This window comes from Macrobrachium nipponense, chromosome 1 (genome assembly GCF_015104395.2).
Source record: "Macrobrachium nipponense isolate FS-2020 chromosome 1, ASM1510439v2, whole genome shotgun sequence".
Classification (NCBI taxonomy): Eukaryota; Metazoa; Arthropoda; class Malacostraca; order Decapoda; family Palaemonidae; genus Macrobrachium; species Macrobrachium nipponense.
Window position 1 is genome coordinate 124270539 of NC_087200.1, and position 24043 is coordinate 124294581.

General features: G+C 36.2%; 1 protein-coding gene across 1 annotated transcript in view; it reads right to left on the minus strand.

Moving 5' to 3' along the window:
• Window positions 1-8827: 8827 nt before the first annotated feature.
• Window positions 8828-24043, minus strand: part of LOC135219594 (protein VASP homolog) — a 55366-nt gene continuing 40150 nt past the window's right edge. The window contains exons 3-4 of the mRNA XM_064256481.1: window positions 14309-14672; window positions 8828-9963 (exon numbers count right to left, since the gene is read on the minus strand). Of these exons, the coding sequence (XP_064112551.1) occupies window positions 9853-9963; window positions 14309-14672 (475 nt within the window). The 3' untranslated portion in view covers window positions 8828-9852. The remainder of the gene's footprint in view (window positions 9964-14308; window positions 14673-24043) is intronic.

Here is a 24043-nt window from a genome sequence, read left to right on the forward strand (position 1 = left end):
CAAAATTAATAAAGATGCATTTTCATGGTTTTAACATTAACCTTTGTTGAATCATAGGTACTATACAAACAAAGCAAGTATGTACTATACACCATATATATCAATGGGAAGATAATTTTATGTAATTTAATTTTGTATATCATAATGTTCTTGATACAATGCATAGTTGAGGAGTATAACGATGGTTTTGCCCCCTAAAAATTTTGCTAGGGCCCCAGAATTCTTTTATTACAAATATTGTCTGAGTTTGGTCAGTTCTGATGCTAAAATTCCCTTACTATAGTGCCAGTAGTCTGTAGGTAGACACTTATAAATATTGAAATTCTTCACCCAAAGAAACAAATAGGTGTTTCCAAATATGGTACTTATGCAAAGAAAGAATACCCTACCATAATCTGAAATTAAGTCTCTAATAAAAGAGTACTGAACTCCATTCAACAGAACTAATGTCCTTTCTCAAGGGCATTCAAACCTTGCAAGTTTTCACATGCAAATGCAAAAAATATTTTCCAAGTGGTGACATTTGTAATTATATGACCCAAATTTTCTGGTTTAATTCAAAATACTACAAAGGTTCTAATTAATGACAAAGTTATGTTTAAGGTGTTGTCACACACTGGTATATTGTCTGGCATCTTGCCTTCTTGTACAAAGAATGCTGCACCGATGGCAAAATTGAATTTGCATATGTTCGTCATCTTGCAAACAATGAACGGCATCTCTAAGCAGAAAGAAAAGAAAAGCTTTCCTATAGTTGCCTACCTGATAGCAATACAAATTAAATCAACATGTTTGTAATATCTAACTTTATTTAATAGCATTACATATTATATTATAAGAATGGAATTTTCCTTTACAGACTTGAATATCCTAAACAATTTTCAGTTTTAGAAAAAGGCAAGGCCTATGGCAACTAAGCTTCCATGCTCTAGCCTGATCTATGGCAAACTCACATCAACCTTAGGAATATGATGTTTCAAATGATAAACATAGTAGTCATACCCCTACATACGAAAGTCCCTGCGTATGAAAAATCCAGGTTACGAAGGCAAAGACGAAGATTTTTTTGCTATTGGTCAGCATCTATCCCATCATGCATCTACGTAAGGGAGTTCCTCGACCATTTCGTTTCCGCAGCGTTAGCGTACGCATGTGGAATTTGTTCGTTGATGTAGATTTTGATCGTTAACGTAAATTCGTGTTAGTGATTTCGCTTTTGTTGTACTGTAAGTTACTTTATCGTGTTGTGTGTGAACTCAATTACTTATGTTATTAGCCATGGGTGCCAAGAATGTTGCTGAAGTTCACGGAAAGAAGAGGATGCTTTCTATAGAAACAAAGATGGAGATAATCAAGAAGAACTTTTGGACATCACCTCACCCGAAAGGTAAGGTTCCACATTTTACAACGTACATGTACATACAGTATTTCTTGTACCCTATACACTAATACACTTTATTTACAGGTACAGTAATGGTTAGGTTAGGTACTGAATGGTCCAAATTGTTGCATTTCATTGTTTATTGGTCAATTAAGCTTTATTATAAAATTTACTGTGGTGTTTTTGTAGGGCTTGGAACGAATTAGGCAATTTACAAGTAAAAAGTATAGTTCTGGATATGAAAAAATCAGGTTATGAAGGCCACTTCGGAACGGATTAATTTCGTAACCTGAGGCACTACTGTATATAAGAAATGGAATACACTAAATGCAATTCTTGGCTAAGTAAAGACATGAGCACTACTGGCAGTAAAACATCATAAGCTGCCCAAAATAAAGAAACAAAAAATGTCCACCTGACAGGAACTTAACCCTTACTGGACGGGTAAATATATCGATATGCAGCTCCTCAGGCCGGGTAAATTTTGAGGTCGGCCAATTGATGAAAAAAGTACATCAATGAAAAGAGGAAGATATGCAATGTACATGGTGAAAGAAAAAAAAATTATAAAAAAATTTCTCTACCTTCCATGAGAAGTTGAAAATGATTATTCACAGCCCCTTGTGGGGCCTCTTTTACAAGACCATTGTAAATTTTACCAACTTATTGGTTTTTTCTAATAGATAAATATATTCTATTTTGTAAAATTATAATTACTGCTCACACAATATCAAAACAGATAAGAAATAAAAGCAGTAACAAATTCTATGCATTTTTGTTGAAAAATATTTATATAAATTTACCAAAAACAAAGATTCAGTAATTTTTTTTTACTTTTATGTTTTTTCTAATATTTCTTTGCAATTTTCTTTGTAAAATTACATTTACAACCGACATACTATCGTAAAAGACAAGAACAAAAAACAACAGCAACCCATTGGTATATTTACCAAAAGACGTCATGTGAGAAAGACATAGAACATTCTCCCTTCAAGTCACAAGCACTACTGAAGTCCTCAGACGCCCACACGTGTGATCTTAGTCAGTATAAAAGTTGCCATAAGTGAATTTATGGGCTATAAAAGTATTGGCACCTCTTTCTCACCTGATTCTTTCCAAATCGATGGCGCATAATATTGTTTAACTACAGGATCAATCCGTCCACCACCCCAAACCTGTTATTACTACTCCCGAGGATCAATCCGTCCATTAAGGGTTAAGCACCCCGTTTTTTGCTTATCTTTCTGTGATAACCAAATAAGGTACATACAAGACATGGACATAGTCTTCAAAGAAAATTCAGGTTAGGGCAAGCCACTAAAACCACAAAGTTATTAGAAAGAGCAACCTAAAGGTCATATGTTTATAGTCCTATTACCAATATAGCTGATTAGCCTAAGTGAATGGAAAAAATTTTGTAGCTCACTTAAGCAAGATTAAAAAATTGGGCATTAGCATGTGCTTAAGAAATGAAAACACACAAATTATTATGGATCTGGAATATGCCCCCACAAGCAAACAAAATTATAAAACTTATGACAACGCCTTACACAACCTTCATTTAATAATATAATTGCCATATAATGAAAAGTATCATGTGAAACATTAGTATAAAAACACCAAAAGAAAAAGCTAAATATCTGTACATTTTCCTATTTATTTTTACAACCACATGCAAGCAAAACATTCAGAAACATTAAATTCCCTGGTTTTTTTTTTTTTTTTTGTCAAATTAACTATTTTATGTTTTGCAACTGTTACTTTCATTCTAGGGGATACTTATCACATCCTAAAAGCCAATAAATTTTTGCTAAACCAACATGAATGAAAATATCAAAGCGAGCATTTGTGCAGCCCATATTTGACAGCATACATAAATCCTATGCAAAATTTATTTAAATAATTTAATATCTTGAACAACTATGATACATTTAAACAAGCATATACTGTACTGTATTGTGAAATTCTATAGATTTACAAAATAGAAATTTTAAACTGTTCCAAACTGAAACCTAAGAGGCCATTCCAACAAAATACAAAGGATGCCTTTAGTGGGAGAGAGTGACGAATTTACATGCCATACTTGTTAAAATCAATCATTTTAAATTAGATCAAACAGGATTTAAAGTTTAAAGGAATGAAACAACTGTGCACTAGCACACACAGTATAAAATGTAGTGCAATAACAAATCAATTTGCCAAACCAAACATATGTATACAATGCAACCTTGGAAACTTTTAAAATGAAACAGAAAGCAATACAAAAAGCTACTGCATATTCAATCATTCAATGTATATAAAAGTTATTTTTTTTATGTAATTCTTATATGTACATGCAAGTATCCAGTCATGTTGTTAGAAAATCCTTCACATGAAAGAAAAACAATCCAATAAGACTTCCATACAAAACTTTGCATTACTGAGCATGTAAGACTAAGGTCTGATGGAATATGATCAATTAAAGTAAAATTGCTAGAAGTAGCAAGAGGAGTCTTAAGAATTTCAGTATTAAAAATATAATTACCTTTTAATGTAACTATTTACCAATCTTCATACCAATTGCATTCTCTAAACAGAGAATCAGTAGACTCACTGGGGCTTTGGAACATCTGCTAACAGGATGTGTCTGTTGCTACATTTAGTAGTCTAGGGTACAATACTATTGGTAGCACTTTACTAATAATCGTTTGATACAGAGCAAAAGATACGCTGTTCCAGAAAGAACTGAAGTTAATACAGTACTACATTTTAAATTCATTGTGTATATTATTATATCTATAATTTGAGTATCTGAGCAATATAGGATATCCTATTCTGGACTCATTCACCAATTCTCTGACATCTTGTTACAAGTAACTGTCACAGCAGTCATGACCAATACATACAGTAAATAGCATTCACAAAGGATGCTGTAAACAGAGAGCTATCACAAAGGACATTAAGAAATGCAAACATTTTTCTAAGCATAAACGCCCCATTGCTTGCCTTAAACTATGCTAAACAACCTTCAATCCTGGCTCTCTCATTTGAGTTAGTTTAGGTAAGTACTGTATTTTATATCAAAGTTTTCCAAAGGTCAGACACAAACAAAACCTATCAACCATGAGTACTATAATATTTGACTGTAACTATGTATAAATAAATGCAAACCTAAACTTAGTAATGCATATAGAAAACAGACATCTTGAAACATGGAAACTCTCTGTAATATAGCCTGTACATTTACAAGATGACCCATGCTACAAGAACATTCCATATTCTACCTGGCTCTAAGTGGATTATGATTAAATTCCCCATGGTGTGGATTAAATTTACTGAGGAAAACTAACAAATTCTAATAACATAGGAACTCTGGCATACTTTCCTCTGGCATACCTTAACTACTTAATTAGAAATGGGCAAGAAAAATCTTTGGAGATTAAAATATTATCGGCATTAGATGTAAAAGCCACTGTTGCTTATTTTGCAGTTAACTTAGATTTAAGAGATGGGTGAAATGCAGGAAGAAACTTCATCTGACAAAGTTCAGATACATAAGTTTTTGAACAGAAGTGACAGTATAAATAAAGGAGAGCTATCTAGAGATGTCATCAATGATGAAAATCTAGTCACTTAAGATTTCACTCTATTTCTGGCCTATAACACTTTTGGACACTAGGACTATATTTCCCTTAATTATCATATTGGAGTACAGTAGACAATGGCATGCATAATGCTTTAACATTTATGAAGGAATGAAGAGTTTCTACTAGAAATAACCATATACAGCGCTAACGTATAATGTAAACAGCTACAACCTGACAGCCTGTGTGCATATACAAAACAGATGATACAAAAACAAAATAACTAGGGACTTGGTGCTGGGGGATGAAAACATTATTGCCATCACATTCTTTAAAGTGACACTAAAATGTCAACAATTACTTGTCAACATTTTAGTGTCATAGACACATTTTGTGTTTCATGGTAAAGTCTAGGAGTTTTACACAAATGATATGAATGCCACAATTATGTTACGATACCATTCTTCTTGCCTGCATACCTATTCCACATCAGCCAGAATGTTATTTAGCATATCAGTATCCTTACTTGGTTGGGGTTCAAAAATATCGCATTACCTATTACCAGAGGCTTTTTATTCCTTTTACTGTAAAACTTTGGAGCAGTGTTTCAGTCACTGTAAAAGACACTATACTTTTAACATGGAGATACTTGTAAAATTAGGATCACAATAGTTATAAGGTAGGCATACATACCATATATAACCATGTAATGTTCGACCGTCAAAGAAAAATTTTATGGCCAGGTTGGAATATTATATGAGGTATAGCTTTCAAAAAGTGCTAGATTTTGAGACTAGGCTATGCCTATGCTGTGGATTTCCCAACAATGGAAGAAGTCAACAAAGTAGCATTTCCTTCCACAGAAGTTGAAGAACTATTTTTTTTTTTTTTTTTTTTGTAAGAAAAAAAAAAAAATACTTGCAGTTTAAATATAGCAGCAAACTTCCTGTATATATTTGACGACATACTGAAGGGTATTGGCTAAAAATATTTTGAAAACTTTTTTATAAGAAACAGTAACAGGGCAGTAGAGCTAAAAGAATAGTGGAATTGGGTAAAGAGATATTAAAGAATAGAAATGAATGGTTATTATACTGTTCGCTTTTTTCAGTGGCTGAAGAGAGATTAAAGAATAGAAATGTATGATGATTATACTGTTCGCTAGTTACGGTGGTTGACTGGCAAGCTTTTGATAGTTATAACAAAACAGCTGTCAACAAAGAAATCAGTATACGTACACTGATCTTTTATACATTTTATAGGTATATTCTAAGCTTTTAGTGGTTTAGTTTAACTGAATTTTTAGATGTCAGAATCATAGACTATGCTATGGTGGCAACTACTAATGTAGCCTAGGCTACCATCATGTTTTGATTCCAAATACAGGCAGTACCCGGGTTACGACGGGTTCGGCTTACGGCGTTCCGAGGATAAGGTGCTTTTCAATTATATTCATCAGAAATTATTTCCAGGGTTACGACGCGTGTTCCAGGGTTACGGTGCCTACAACGCTCATCTGGCAGAAGAAATATGACACCAAAAATGCAAAATAATCAATTTTTGAAGTTTTTTGGGATGAAAAATGCAACAAGAATGCAGTTTCCATAGTTTTGAATGCACCCAAAGCATTAAAAGTAAGGTTTTCTTAGGATTTTTGACGATGTTCCGGCTTACAACAATTTTCTGCTTACAACGCGTCTCAAGATCGGAACACCCGTTATAAGCCGGGGACTGCCTATAAGTATATAGAAACATAGCCAAGGCTTATTGCCAGAATCAAGATATTACATGAGGTATATGCTAAAATCCTCATAAATATGTATACTATGCAGTAAAAATTGGGGATGAACATTACATGGAGTCAAATATTACACAAGCATATATGGTATGCTGTCTGAAAGTACCATGGTCCCAAGCTATATCTATGTAATCTAACGTAATTTATTTTCACCAAAATTTATTCTTTCTTCTAACTTTCACTGGTACTTTACTATGGTTCATTAACTATGTTTTTCTTTCATAAATATGAGCACTTTATTTTGGAGGAAGCTTGTTTAGCAAATCTGCTGCCTTTTGGTCTCTGTCCTCATGTGAATACAATATGAACATTAAAATATAATGCAAGAAATATTTAATTTTGATGACACTGCTGCACAGTACTATACTCACTGAAAGAAATCCTACTGGGCCCACTTTCATTATCACTAATAAAATAATAAAGTACAAGTCACATCTCTAGACTAACAGTGTAGGCATAAATGATTTCTCTTTCTTTAATAAGGGGTGAAAACTGGAGCAAGATACAGTTTACAAAATTTGGGATGTTTGAAGGAAATGAGCGAAGAAAATGCGTGAAATGTTAGATGCACACAGGAATACAACAGGGGATGAAGGGACAGTACAAAATGCCTTTATACTGTGTTCCATAATGAGATCACTAACTCTCAATAAAAAGCAATGTTCAAAAATAGAATTGTCTCTTACAGAAAAAATAAAGAGGGTACCTCCTAACTCGATGCTCTTCTTACCAGTACTTCCCAGAAGTCACTTTCATTAAATGTATGCTTTATTCAGTAATTAGAGGTAAGGCACTAGTAGAAATATGGTCACTGAAATATTTCAATCTACTCTCAAGCTCAAAAATATTTTTTTTTATGTCAATTTGCTGTAACTGAAATTTGGTAAACACCCACAAAGACACTTAGCACAGACATGATTTTATCAAGCAAGCATACAGGAATGTCACATACAACAACTTACATACAACCTAAAGAATTTAAGATGTATGTTGGTAAAAAAATCTTATTTCATGGTCCAAAATAAAGTGTTGGTATGAGAATGAAATTTTTTGTAACACTGCCTTTGCCTCTGTTCTCTGAAGTTATTAACACAACAGAGTACCACTAGTATCAACAATGAACATACTTTCCAAATTACCTAGTTGAACACTGACCATAAAATTTACATGTTAAAAAAAAGGCAACTCCAAACAAAAAAATTAATAGGCATAAATTGCTTGACCATAATAATGACACTGATTAAACACAGTAACAGCACTGCTTTGTGTAACTTGAAAAAAAAACATGAAATTACACAATAACTACCACACAAATTTGATTAAACATGAAAGCACACAATAACTACCACACACATTTGATTAACAAGGTAGATATCATACCAAAATGTTAATATCATAATAAGAAAGCTGACTAGGTGAGTGTTAGGAATAGAAAAAGTTTATATTTACTCAATTCCTTAACAAACTGCATTTCTTTATTTAAGTTTATTTCTGCATGAATCTATGAAAATAACTGTAAAACAAAATTAACATTTAAGTTTCAAAAGAAATTAATCTAAGACAAAATTACCTGAGCTACCACCTAACTCGCTGAAAACCCTTTTAACCAGAGATTATCAGCCAAGCTCTGAATTGGTGCTTTCTCTACTGCAAGTATATCAAGAGAAATTTGCTCACTTCTCTATAACAATTTCCAAAGGATGTTTGAAGAAAATTATTACAAGAATCAGTCATATGATTAATAAACTTGACGATAAAATTTGATGAAAAAATAGCTAAAACAACAAAATAAACTTCACTCAAAATTTTTGAACAACACAAAATAATTGTAGTGAATACAATGAAAACCTCAAATGAGTAACAATTTACAGTGAAGAATGGAATCACGAGCTAAATGCTTAGATTTGTAAAAAGATTAAGCTTATCACCGACAGTTCTAGGCTACTTGCTCCTGTTTCTGGTAGAAAATGAGCAGTGGGCAGCAATTCACCCAAAAATGTTGAGAAGATTAATCATTAAGATGCTGTAACTTTCAGCTCAAATGAATTTGATGGATACAAATAGAATTACATTTTGAGTTTAACAGAACTGTCCCTTAATTCTCATGAATTTAACAAATGTGAATTAAAAAATTAACAAAAACTGTCAAATTTACCCCTTTACCAAACTAAAAACAGCAGAAAGACATTACAAAGTTTACTCTCACAATACAATATATCTTTCATTCTCTCAATCTGAAACAGATATTACAATATTTTTCATATCATCAATATAAATTGTGAAAGCACATGCTAATTCATACTAAACCCTTCTTTACAAGCTACACAGACTGATCACATATACCAAACAAAATTACTCATCCACCTATTTTAAAGTTTTCAAATGAAAAATGTATCCATAACAGCAAACAAACTGATGCACACTTCAAGCAACAAATAAATATCTTTCAAGAAAATTCTATAAATAATGATCACTCAAAAGTATTATGATAACTGTGTCATAATAACAAAACAACTTAAGTACATGTTAAATACCATGCTAAGTTCATAATACTGAATTACAGGCAGAAGCTACTAAAACTCAAAACAGTCCATACAAAGAATGATCTGCAGCTGATCTCATTAGGGCAAGCTAAGATCTGAATGAGTGATATGACATCGACAAAGTAAACCTGAATGAGTAGTGTGACAAAGTTTTTGTACTGAAAAACTATTAAATGAAATTTTTTTGACAAAAACTAACTGAAAACTGAATTTACCTTATCAACAAAAGTTATCCTATTGAAAGGGGACACTAAAACAGGTGCACTAATGTACCTCTAGCAAATGCAAGAATATCTAACACATTTTGATCCTAACACTAAAACAAAATTTGCAGCACCTGAAAGAAGTGAGTTTATTCTTTCAATCACATTGGTGCTTTCCAGTAAAACAGTACAAAATTAAAAGAAAGAGTATGGTCCCTTTGAATTGGTAAATAATTGGCAATATATGCAAGTGTACAAAATATACAACCTCTACTTACCTAAAGATGTATGAAAAGAAAATGCTATCACATCATGAAGCCTTAATGTATTATAGCTTATTTAGGAAAATCACTATGGCACAAGTTCACCTTGATAAGTCTGAGGCTATGCTGCTAGGGCTCGTCCTGTCCTTCATCTCTGGCTCTAATTTCTCTATGGGTCGAGGACTACGTTTTTTAAGCAAGTGCTGACCAAACTACAAAGAAAAACATTTTGAACTTTAAGCTTCACTCATATCAATCAGAATATAAATAAATTTTTAAGCTTATTACAATTACAGAATTTGCAGTAGCTTATAATAAATGAAGTCCAAATGAATAAGGAGAACTGAGGGATTGACTCCAAACTGCACTGAAAATTTTCAAGGGAAATTAATAGTGAGCTCTTCTTACATTTGTCCTTCAATGCCTTCACTTTGAACATCTTACACACTACTACAATATATTTCTAACAATTGCAAAATATTAACTATTTCCAATCTTACAAAATATATATTTCATATCTTATATATGTATAACATTCATGTACCTTTCTAACATCTTAACTGGTAAGGAATGTTTCTAATATTTCTTACAAACATTAAAACAATATTCTAATACAATTGTAAGATACTGGACATATCTAGCAACTAGCAACTTCAGAACATCATCTAACACTTTCAGCATCCATTGGAAAAAAGCCAAAAGGCCCATTATTTTTCCCACCAAGCAAATTTTAAAAGATATATGCTATACGTATACAGTGGTACCTCGATATACGAAAGCCCCAGCTTACGAAAAATTCAAGTTACGAAAGCAAATACAAAGATTTTTTTGGCTCTACATACGAAAATAATTCAGGTTATGAAAGGTTGTTGTTGTAAAGTCCCGAGATTTGCCCGGACCACCGATAACAATTTTAAAACTCGCGCGCCGCCAACTGAGTAGACTCGCCACCATCCTCCCCCTCTCCCATTGGTTCCTGATGCTAGTCACCGCCATAAGAACCTGCTCTCCTATTGGTCAGCATCTCTCCCATCGTGCTCTACATAAAGGCGTACTTCGCCCACTGCTTCGCACCAGCGTTTGTGTATGCACATGGAATTCATTCGTTCACATATACGATTTCGTTTGTTAACATAAATTCATGTTAGTGATTTTGTTAAACTACTTTATCGTGTTGTGTGAGAACTTTAGTATATTACTACATAACTTAATTACGTACAGGATACGTAGTCATGGGTCCCAAGAAAGTTGCTGAAGTTAACGGAAAGAAGAGGATGCTTTCTATGGAGACAAAGATGGAGATCATTAAAAAGTATGAAGCTGGCATGCGGTTGAGTGTGATCGCTAAGGAATACTATGGCCGAAATCCGTCAACGATAGGCACCATTCTTAAGAGGAAGGAAACCATCAAAGCAGCTACACCTTCCAAGGGTGTGACTATTTTGTCTAACAAGAAGAGCCATAGATCTGGCCGAAAGATCTATTGGTTTTACTGCTAAAGGAGGTTTTCTCAGGAAAGGAATCTTGTACCCCTCCTTGAGCAGTTGAATGGACCAAAGGTCTGCTCCTCTCTTCTCCCATACTTGCCAGAAGTTGGACAGTCTGGCTCCTACCGCTGTCTGAAGAAGAGTGCTGTCAGACCCTGCTTCGTCCTTGTCTGGAGCCTCTCTTCTTTGTCCTCTTTCCCGTAGGTCTAGTGTTACCTCTACCGAGGGCTTTACCCTGAAAGGGCTGAGAGGCCCGAGACACAGGAGCTTCTTCCTTAATTTTTTGTGTTATGAAGCTTGCTGGCAGAACTTTCCTCGCTGTCTTCGTTATTAAGTCCTGCGTGGCCTTTTGGGCTAAGGCAGAGGAGACCTCTTTCACCAACTCTTGCGGGAAAAGGTGTGTGGAAAGAGGCGCATAAAGCAGTTCCGATTTCTAAATGGGTGTGACCCCATTAGCAAGGAAAGAACAAATTTGGGCTCTTTTCTTAAGAATTCCTGCCGAGAAAAGCTCTAAGTGCTTTATCTATACATGACATCAAATGTACCAGCTCTTCGGTGTCAGCGGTCTTGAAAGACTATCTTCTTTCCCAAGGCTCCCAGAGTCCAGTCCAGGAAGTTAAAGACCTCAAAGGCTCTGAATATTCCTTTGAGGAGGTGGTCCATCTCTGATGTTGACCAAGAAACCTTAGTCTTTCCCATGGCCACCCGACGAGAGGCGTCCACCAGACTCGAGAAGTCCCCCTGGGAAGAGACAGGAACTCCCAGGCCGAGAGCTTCTTCAGTCTCATACCAGATACTCGATCTAGACGCTAATCTGGCCGGAGGAAATGAGAATTCTGTCTTTCCTTGGTCCTTCTTAGTCTCCATCCAATCCCTCATGACTTTCAACGCTCTCTTGGACGAGTGGGACAAAACCATCTTCGTAAATATGGCCTTCTTTGACGCCTTCCCTAGAGTAAATTCTGAAGGCGGGGAACGAGGGGCAGCAGGAATAAAGTTCTCCGGAAAAACTTCTGTAAAGACCCTCATGAGTCTTTTTAAGTCCAACGAGGGATGCTGTTCCTTCCGATCCTCTTCGTCGGAAATGTCCTCTACGGGATTAACAGGAGAAGGGGGATATCATCGTTCCCTTCTCCTGATTGCCCTAAGACCAAAGTAGCGACGTCCTGCTTCCTTGTCGTCGTCTCCTTATTATCTTCTTGACACCTGGCATCCTGGAGTCGAAACTCTTGACGCTCGGCGACCTGGCGTCCAACCTCTTGACGCCTGGCGTCCAAACTCTTGACGCTCGGCGTCCTGGCGTCCAACCTCTTGACGCCTGGCGTCCTGGCGTCCAAACTCTTGATGCTTGGCGTCCTGGCGTCCAACCTCTTGACGCATGACGTCCTGGCGTCCAGCTACGCGGGAGTCCTGGCGTCCAATCTTTTGACGCTTGCTGTCCTGTTAAAACCTTGAGGTCACTTGCTGCTGGACACTCGCTGCCTGTGCGACACACGTCAAAAGCTTCCTCAGGAAGACTTACAGCGCTTAGAACCTCTTGAGCTGGACGATTACTGACATCTTTCTTTGCTGCAGGCTGCCAGACCTGCATCAGGGAGGAGAGTTTCTATTGCATGTCTTGAAGCAAAGTTATTTGAGGAGCTTCTTGCTGCTGGGGACTCTCTCCACGTCACATAAGGGTTGGGAAGAACGTTCCGGGGACGAATACCAATCCGGAGGAGGAGGGGAAGCATGCACTGAAGGCAGAAAAGTGTCCGATATCTTTTTGTCTCCTACCGAAGCAGACAGCCGCCTGTGCGACAACTTACGTCTGTATTTAGCAGGAGAGCTACCATCGGAGCTGAAAGGGAAGCGCTCCGGGCTGCTCCAATGGCTACATCCTGGAGCCTGAGGCGTCACTTCACGACGCTGCTCAACAGTGTATTTTCTTTTGAGGGGTCTTGACTCCGACGTAAGACGCCAGCCCCGTCTGGGAACTGCGTCGTCCGACGAAGAAGAGCACAATTTTACCTCGCCTTTCCTATAGTGAGGGTGAGCGTCCTGGAAAACATCAACAGGTACGCTCAAGGGGAAGACTGCTCGGGAGCTAAAACCTCTCGCTTCCCTTCGCCTGTTGACTTTCCTTCTCACAGGGGTTGGTGAGCTTGGAAGAGGTCTAGGGCTAGGAGCACGACAGGTCCGAGTAGCCGCACCCTCCACTGCACTTGCACTGATTTTAGCACTGATACTTGTGTTTCTTAAATCTCTCACATTTGACCATAATTTTTCCCTGTCTTCTGCGAGGGATTCTACCCTTTCACCAAGGGCTTGAATGGCCGCCATCATGTCCTTTAAAGTTGGATCATTACCTGTATCATTAGGGGGATCTGGAACTACCACTACGGGAGAAGGATCAATAGGCTCATTAGCAAGGGGGAGAGAACTGTCAACTCCCTGACTATCTCTAGAAGAGCGAGACATACTACTCTTGGCTCTCCTGATCCTGTCCTTTTCAAGCTTTCGCACATAGCGGTAACATTCCATCCACTTATTATCATGTAAATCTAAACATTCATCACATCTATCATCCAACTCACAACTCTTGCCTCTACATTTCATACAAACCGAATGTGGATCTAACGAGGCTTTAGCAAGCCGAGTCTTACATCCTCTCACACACATTCTCACAATCGAAGAAGAGTCAGACATGTTGAAAAATCCAAAAGAGAGATCAAAACAAGCAAGAGTCAAACCAACAATATCTAAAAAGGGTCAAGAGAAATCCAAAGCAAATCCAAAAACCAGCAGCCAAAGTGTACTTCACCAAATAAGCTGCGAAAAAACAAGGGCCAAACGAGCGAAATTCTAACGATGTCACCGGTAAGGCGGCAGGGAAGATCTGAGGAATAGTTGGAATGGTTCCAGGTACCTGGGTAGAGGGTGCATAGGTGGTACACCTGACTACCCAATTGGCAATTGCCGGGAGTTTTGAGATTCTGCCATGACGTCAGGGACGTAAGCTATATATTTAACTACCAGGTGAGTTAGATGTTTAAAAATGGTAGTTACAGAACTACACAAATACACTTACAATAGGGAGGGATGGGGATTTCTCTTCCTCTTTAAGCTGAGTCTTCACTGCTCGAAGAGAAGGTTTTTTTATTAAGGGTTTGAGGTCCAGAACAACCGAAGGTTCTTCAGAATCTAACTTTCTTCTTGGTGGATTAGCCAGACCACTTTTCCTCTTTGGTGTCAAATCATTTTCAGTTTTACGTTTGTTTTGAGGAGTTGACTCTGGAGATGAATTGAAATCATTGCTATCATCTACTTCAACTTCTGGAGATTCTACATTGATTTTGGCAAATCTCTTTTTCAGAGCAGCTGCAATTATGGACGCTGGATCACCATTAACAGGAGAATGGGCACGTTCTCTGATTGGGGTACCACCTGGAGACCTGAAAAATTAAATTTTGCAATAATAATTGTCTTTCACACACATAAGTATACTTCAAAAACTATATTAATGACCAATATGTTGCGAGGCAAACGTATATTTAAACTTATGTAATTAGAAAGTTAAGTGAACAAAATGTAACAGTATATATTAATAAAGAATTAGCATTAAGATACATGATTCTATGTTCCCCTCTGTAATTTATATACTTTAGCCAGTACAATCAATTATTCTCCAATTTCATATTTCACCAATGATATGGGAATCATAAAATGTACCTACAATAAACCCCCTGTACTTGCGCATTCTGGATTGGAAGATTTCTCTCTGGAACATACATACCCGTTATTAGCGGAAAATTCTCCTATTCACGGTATTTTTTTATGAGAAATTTCCACAAATTCCTGTTTTTTTTTCATCAATTTCATTATAAAATGCACTTTGTGTGATAAATCTATTTTAAAAAATCAGGTATAAACGTTTTTAGTGGGTTTTTCTTGAGTTTCAACTAACAAAATAGGCAGTTTTAAGCACTTTTATAGGGGTTTCAATTATTCACGGGGGGCTTGGTACGTATCCCACATCCCCCGCAAATACAGAGGGACCATTCCATTCACTTACATACAATACAGGTTGAACACTAACAACAAAGTTCAAAAGCTAAATGAAACCTCAACAGCCTGAGAGGCTTCAATAATTATTACTTTGAAAGGCAAATCAGACAGCTCATCTAAGTTACAGCAACTGGCAAATGCACAGCAGCTAGTAACATAGTACTAGTAGTACAGGTAGTCCCTGGTTTATGATGGTTCCAGCTTACGATGTTCCGAGGTTACGATGCTTTTCAAATATATTCATCAGAAATTATTTCCTGGTTTCAATGCATGTTCTGGAGTTATGATGCTGATTCAGTGGGAGAAATATGACTCCAAAAAGGCAAAACAATTAATCTTTTTTTTTTTTTTTAGAAAAAATGCCATTTACATAGTTTTCAATAAACCCAAAGCATTAAAAGTAAGGTTTTCTTAGGATTTTGTACAATTTTTGACAATGTTTCGGTTCATAACGCTTTTTGGCTTACGACACAGTGCAAGAATGGAACCCCCATCATAAACCAAGGACTGCCCATATCTACTTTTCCTTTGTATTCTAATAACCTTTATAATTTTCATCTTCCTACAAAGCTTCATGGAATCCAAGCCCTTTTTTCTTTAAACTACCGTATACAGTGGTACCTCGACATACGAAAGGCTCAACTTACAAAAAACTCGAGATACGAAAGCCAATGCGAAAAATTTTACAGCTCTACATACGAAAAGTTTTCAAGATACGAAAGGTTGTTACTGTAAAGTCCTGAGATTCGCCCGGACCACCGAGAACAATTTTAAAACTCCTGCGCCGTCAACTGAGTAAACTCGCCACCATCCTTCCGCTCTCCCATTGGTTCCTGATGCTAGTCACCCCATAAGGTCCTGCTCTCCTATTGGTCAGCATCTACCCCTAGTGCTTTAAGTATTCTATTCGTAAAAGGATGCTGTAAATTGAAAAATTATTCATGCAATACATTTAATAAAAAAAAAACATTAGGTAAAGATAGAATAAAGAATAGAAATGAATGGTTATTATACTGTTTGGTAGTTTCATTAGTTGAAGAGAGATACTAATGACAATTTATGGCTTACTGTGTGCTAGGAAAAATGATTGCTTGGCGTTCGTTCGGTACTCGTAAGACGGGTAAGAGCTGAATGTAAACAATCGATTGGAAGGTTTTTTTTTTTGTTTGTTTGTGTATTATAGTTAATGATTAATTAATAATTATTTGAAATGAGTACATACTGATTATTTATACATTTTATTGGCATATTCTAAGCTTTTAGCTCTTAGGTTTAGATGTCAGAATCATAGACTAGGCTACAGTAGCAACCGCTAACATAGGCTAGGCTTATTGCTAAGGGACATATGGTAAAGTCCTAATATATGCAGTAAAAATGGGGTTGAACATTACATGCAGTTGAATATTACTCAAGTATATACAGTATTTTGCCTTTTTGGAGTCATATTTCTTCCGTCGGATCGGCGTTGTAACCCTAGAACATGTGTTTTAGGCCTGGAAATATAATTTACTGGGGTGTTTTTGGAGGGCTTGGAACTGATTAGCCATTTTACATGTAAAATGTGGTCCAAGATACGAAAACCTCATGATACGAAGGGCGCCTCGGAACGGATTAATTTCGTATCTCGAGGTACTACTGTATTTCCATGTAAAAGACAAGCTTTCCATAAGACAAGGTAAAAAATCATGGCAAATTTTCATGAATTTATCTCATATCTGTAGCATAAGATGACTTCTACATTACAAAACTGAAATGTTTTATGGAGAAAAATGATTATTTGCAAAATTTAAACAGTACAACTATATATTCATAGTACATAATGATGACTTAAATAAAGGTTGTTTTGCTTGTTGTATCCAATTACAGTATGTATTAACCCTTAAACGCCGACTGGACGTATTTTACGTCGACATTTTTTGTCTCTCGGGTGCCGACTGGACGTATTTTACGTCGACATACAATAGTTTTTTTTTTAATTCACGGAAAAATACTTTTAGGCCTACAAGCAGAAAACTCTTGAATCACGCGCCTTGGGGGATGCTGGGAGTTCACGGATCAAGGTGTTGTTTTGTTTACAATCGTTACGCAGGCGCGCAAGCGCGAATTTCTTTCTTGCCGCACAAAAAGTATCTGTGACACATCTCGGAAATTATTTTGTCACTTTGACATAATTTTTGTACCATTTTAAATTAGCCGTTACATGGAGTATTATATATGAATATGTGGGCATTTTTATGTAGAATACAACAAAAAAAATACTCATGATTGTAGCTTTCATCAGTTTTGAGATATTTTCATATAAATAACGATAAGTGCCAAAATTTCAACCTTCGGTCAAATTTGACTACCGAAATGGTCGAAAAACGCAATTGTAGGCTAAAACTCTAATATTTTAGTAATATTCAATCATTTACCTTAATTTTGCAACTAATTGGAAGTCTCTAGCACAATATTTTGATTTATGGTGAATTTATGAAAAAACTTTTTCCTTACGTCCGCACGGTAACTCTTCCGAAAAAAATCATACATGCGATTGTGGTAATGTTTGCACCATTTTAAAATTAGCCGTTATATAAAGTTTTATATATGGAAATGTGCGCAATTTCATGCACAATACAACTAAAAACAACCCATGGTTGTAGCTTTTATCAATTTTGAAATATTTTCATATAAAAATGATAAGTGACAAATTTTCAACCTTCGGTCAACTTTGACTCTACCGAAATGGTCGGAAAACGCAATTGTAAGCTAAAACGCTTATATTCTAGTAATTTTCAATAATTTACCTTCATTTTGCAACAAATTAGAAGTCTCTAGCACAATATTTCGATTTATGGTGAATTTATGAAAAAAATAACATTTTCTTTACGTCAGTGCGGTAACTCTTCCGAAAAAATCATACGTGCGATCGTGGTAATGTTTTAAATTAGCCGTTACATAAAGTTTTATATATGAAAATGTGCGTAATTTTATGTAGAATACAACTAAAAATAATTGAAGGTTGTAGCTTTTCTCATTTTTGAAATATTTGCATATAAATCACGATAATAGAAAAAAAAAACCATGTTTGGTCAACTTTGACTCTACCGAAATAGTCGAAAAACGCAATTGTAAGCTAAAACTCTTACAGTCTAGTAATATTCAGTCATTTATCTTCATCTTGAAACAAATTCGAAGTCTCTAGCAAAATATTTAGATTTATGGTGAATTTAAAAAAAAAACTTTCCTTCCCTCCGCGCGCGGATTCTCCGCCACAAATCTCCGAAATGCGTATGTCCCATTCTTGGAATATTTGCTCCGCTTCATATTAGGCATTTCATAGAGTTTTATATATGAAAATGTGTGCAATTTCATGTAGAATAAAACAAAAAATATTTGAAGGTTGTAGCTTTTCTAATTTCCGAAATAATTGCATATAAAAAAAATATATAAAAAAATTCGACATTTGGTCAACTTTAACTCATCAGATATGGTCGAAAACTGCAATTGTAAGCTAATACTCTTACAGTATAGTAATATTCAATCATTTGTCTTCAATTTGAAAGAAATTGGAAGTCTCTATGACAATATTTAGATTTATGGTGAATTTTTGAAAAAAATATTTGTTTACCACCGTGCGTTACGAATTCATGCATTATTTTGTGATATTTTCTCTGTTGCTTTTATCGTTTTACAATGTGTTATATACCAAAATGATTGCAATTTAGTGTACATTACAACGAAAAAAAGTAAATTGTTACCTTTAACCGTTTTGCGCACAGCACGATTTGAATACAATTATATATGAAATTTCGTTTTTGCGCTATCATATATCGCATTATTTATATATGATAATGATAATTTTTTTCATTTCTGATGGTTGCATACTAAACTGCAGCCAATGATAAAAAAAGGAGCCAAAAATGAACTCTTAATCTTGAAAACTAAGTGCGCTGTGATTTTTTGAAAAAAATATTTTTTCCGCTTCCGCGCTCACTCCGAAACACCTCCGGCACACGGGAGACAATTTTTATTTTACCGCTTCGGTGTTTAAGGGTTAATATCATATGTATTGTTACTGTATTACAGAATATAAACATCATGTACATCCTTTGCATTTGTATTGTTTACATTCTCAAAATCTTGGCTGATTTGAGTATTATTGATATCTTCACTACCATTATTTGCTAGAAGAGATTTAATTCGGAGATACCTTTTATCATAAATTAACAAAGTTTGGTTGAAAACGTGCACATATTACTACTTCATTGTATAAACATGAGGTGCGATTTCTCCAGTTCCGAACATCACTTCCGCCTGCTCGGCTGTAACCGGCAACATTAATTTACTAGTATTCTTTCTTGAGATCTCCATTGCATGAGGGATGAACAAAATGTATTTTATTTTTACTTATGGAAGCCACCATTAAGAATCAGCAGTTTACCAACTTGACAATTTTAACGGAGCTCTTAATAAACGCTCGATAGTTACGGTAAATGACGTCAGCAATCAGCTGTTTCTCAATTCGGTTGTATATGTCAATACATATTTATAATAATCACTTCATCAAGAATTCTTAAAACCAGAATTTTTTAGTGGAGGATGGAGGAGTATCACTGGTATTACAGTTGAAGAGAGAGAGAGAGAGAGAGAGAGAGAGAGAGAGAGAGAGAGAGAGAGAGAGAGAGAGACTAATGTCTCGGTTAGGTTGTTACACTGAAGATACCCACTTGCAAAAGTCAAATAATAGTTGTACTTTAAGTATAACAATGATTTTAATAAAACTTGTTTATTGTTATCATACTGCATGTATATTATCATATTACAATAGAATATGAACATAGCGATGAATGTGCCATTTGCATTCTAGTTTTCTTTACTTCCATAAAATAACAGCTGATTGCATTTTACCGATAGCATCACTGTCTTTAGTTGCTGAATGGAACTTAATTCAGAGATACAATGGTCTCCCAGTATTCGCGGGATGTGTACCAGACTACCCCACAAATAGTTAGAATACGCAAATAGTTGGAACCCCTATAAAAACACTGAAAATGGCCTATTTTTGTAGGTAAGACTCAAGGAAAACCCACTAAAAATATTTATACCTGTTTTTTTTAAGTTTTATCACAAAAAGTCCAGTTGACCGAATGTCGAATTTTTATATATATATATTTTTTATATGCAATTATTTCAGAAATAAGAAAAGCTACAACCTTCAAATATTTTTCGTTTTATTCTACATGAAATTGCGCACATTTTCAAATATAAAACTCTATGAAATGCCTAATATGAAACGGAGCAAATATTCCGAGAATGGGACATACGCATTTCGGAGATTTGTGTCAGAGAATCCGAGCGCGGAGGGAAGGAAAGATTTTTTTTTTAAATTCACCATAAATCTAAATATTTTGCTAGAGACTTCGAATTTGTTTCAAGATGAAGATAAATGACTGAATATTACTAGACTGTAAGAGTTTTAGCTTACAATTGCGTTTTTTGACCATTTCGGTAGAGTCAAAGTTGACCGAACGTGGTTTTTTTTCTATTTATCGTGATTTATATGCAAATATTTCAAATGAGAAAACTACAACCTTCAAATTAATTTTTTGTTGTATTTTACATGAAATTGCGCACATTTTCATATATAAAACTTTATGTAACGGCTAATTTAAAATGGTGCAAACATTACCACAATCGCATGTATGATTTTTTCGGAAGAGTTACCGCACTGACGTAAAGAAAATGTTATTTTTTTCATAAATTCACCATAAATCGAAATATTGTGCTAGAGACTTCCAATTTGTTGCAAAATGAGGGTAAATGCTTGAATATTACTAGAATATAAGCGTTTTAGCTTACAATTGCATCTTTCGACCATTTCGGTAGAGTCAAAGTTGACCGAAGGTTGAAATTTTGGCAATTATCGTTATTTATATGAAAATATCTCAAAACTGATAAAAGCTACAACCATGGGTTGTTTTTAGTTGTATTGTGCATAAAATTGCGCACATTTCCATATATAAAACTTTATATAACGGCTAATTTTAAAATGGTGCAAACATTACCACAATCGCATGTATGATTTTTTTCGGAAGAGTTACCGTGCGGACGTAAGGAAAAAGTTTTTTCATAAATTCACCATAAATCGAAATATTGTGCTAGAGACTTCCAATTAGTTGCAAAATTAAGGTAAATGATTGAATATTACTAAAATATAAGAGTTTTAGCTTACAATTGCGTTTTTCGACCATTTCGGTAGAGTCAAAGTTGAAATTTTGGCAATTATCGTTATTTATATGAAAATATCTCAAAACTGATAAAAGCTACAATCATGAGTATTTTATTGTTGTATTCTACATAAAAATGCGCACATTTTCATATTTAATACTTCATGTAACGGCTAATTTACAATGGTACAAAAGTTATGTCAAAGTGATGAAATAATTTCCGAGATGTGTCACAGATACTTTTTAGTGCGGCAAGAAAGAAATTCGCGCTTACGCGCCTGCTTAACGATTGTAAACAAAACAACACCTTGATCCGTGAACTCCCAGCATCCCCCAAGGCGCGTGATTCAAAAGTTTTAGGCTGGTAGGCCTATAATCATTTTTCCGCGAGACAAAAAATGTTGACGTAAAATACGTCCAGTCTGGGTAAGAGGGTTAACTGATTATCAGCGCCGATAAGCACACAAAATTGCTGATTTTTGCTTATCAGTGATTTTCATCTATCATCAAGCCGTCGGAATGGAACAACCCGGCCCCCCTCGATAACTGGTAACTGCCTATAGTAAACAAAAAGATCACTATTAATTTTTCAACAGAAATCTTGCATCCTTCAACAAAAATCTTGCATTTACTATACACTAGTATCCGTTTCTTCTAAATGTTTCACTCATGAAATTAAAAAAAAAGCAATATAAGCTCTGCTGCAAAGCTTTTGGCAGCAAGCTGGGGAATTTTGTGCTGTCTTACCTTTGTAATGGCTCATACGTACATATATGCATTTTTTCTGAATATTTAATTTTGAGGTTGATTTTATGGCCTTTGGTTTATCCTCACATTTCCTGAAGCCCTGCAGATCTCTGAACTCACATATCACATATTCATATACTATATAAAGAAACCTCTACACAGTATACTTTGAATACAGAAATCCCACCTCCCAGCTCCTCTCTCCTCATAACTAACTAGTAAAGAAACTAAGAAAATGATCTAGCTGGAAGTTGTGAATACCCAAGTACTGATCATTTTCTTCTTGGGGATTAGACTGCCTGGGGCATTTTATTCCCCAGTGAGGTAAGTAACGGGTTTGTATAATATAATTTGCTCTGTTTTTAAATAATTACATCTTTGTTCATATGCGAACAAACCTTCGGTCTTAACAATAGGATAATATCTAGTACCTAGCTGGATCCGGTTAAATCGCAGATGAAAGCAAGGAATCTTGTGAGATCTGGCAATGCATGTGTATATCGGGTAGAGTGGTCAAGGACCATGCACCTACACCACCACATTAGTCTTTTCTTAAATCCCTGGGTGAGAGTTGTTTTTTACCTCTCTCGGCCTTTACCTGGTTTATTGCCCGTTTCGATTGTTTAATGTGTGTGTGTTTGCGTGGTTATTATGGCTTCTTCTGCTCCTTCTCAGCCTTGTCAACGTATGTGCCCTGAAACTTTAGGTTTTCCATGTTCTCGTTTTTTGGCTTCGGCTGCGATCAATCCCCACATCACATGTAGTACGTGTTGCTCTAATGTTTGTACAATAATGAATCCTTGTACGGAATGCCATGCGTGGCCTAAAGAGCAGTGGAAGTTGTTTTATAGCAAGAGGGAGCATCGTAAGGTTTCTACTCTTCCTTCGTGAGAGGGTTTTTCTTCTCCTCTTCCCGGTGCTTTATCTCTTGCTGCAGTCACACCCCATACTAATGTTGTGCCTTTGTCCCCTTCCTTTTCTTCCATTGATTCGTTGTTGGAAGTATCGGGAGGCCCTCAGGCTGATTTTTGTAATGTCCATCCTTCTTCTTTGGGAGTTAATTTGATTCCTGAGAGGGAGGAGGCTTCTTCATCACTGTCTTTTATTGCAGAGTCAGAGGCGTCCAAGATGGCGGCACTTTGGACGTTGATGGGCCTACAGGGTTCTCCGTCCTTGGAGGGTATGTTGACGCACTTCATGGATGCTCGCTAACCTCCTCCTCATGCTGTCCAGGTCCTCCTCCATCCTCCTGGCCTCGTCTTCGTTGGTAGCCAAGGTCAGCCATTTTGTATTGCTCCGCCAGTGACGGTTGCTACTTCTTCAAGTCAGAGGGAAGCCGTGGCGTCAGCCCCGCTAGTGACATCACGGGGTCAGTCATTTTGTATCCTTCCGCCAGTGACATCTGCTTCCTGTTTGGATCGAGGGGAAGGAAGCAGTGATGTCATCACCACTTATGACTTCACTTCCATCGATGACATCACTCCCAGTTGTCTCCTCTGCGCTGTCTCACTCATCTGTGTTGTAATCGTTTGCTACTGTGATGTCATCTCTGCCATCCAATTCACTGCATCTCCCTTCCATGTCGTCGGAGCCTTCTCTTGCTGAGCCGACTGAGGCTTTCTGCCAGGCGGTTCTTAGGAGAATGGACTGTTTTGGAAGATAAGTTGGCTGCCATGTCGGCTGGGAGGACTGGAAGCAAACGTGTTGCATTGCCCCCGCCTCCCGCAAAGAGATTACGTAGTCTTCCTCTCCTTCTCCCCCATCTCTGCTGCATAGGCATATCAAGCGTTGGAAGGCTAAGG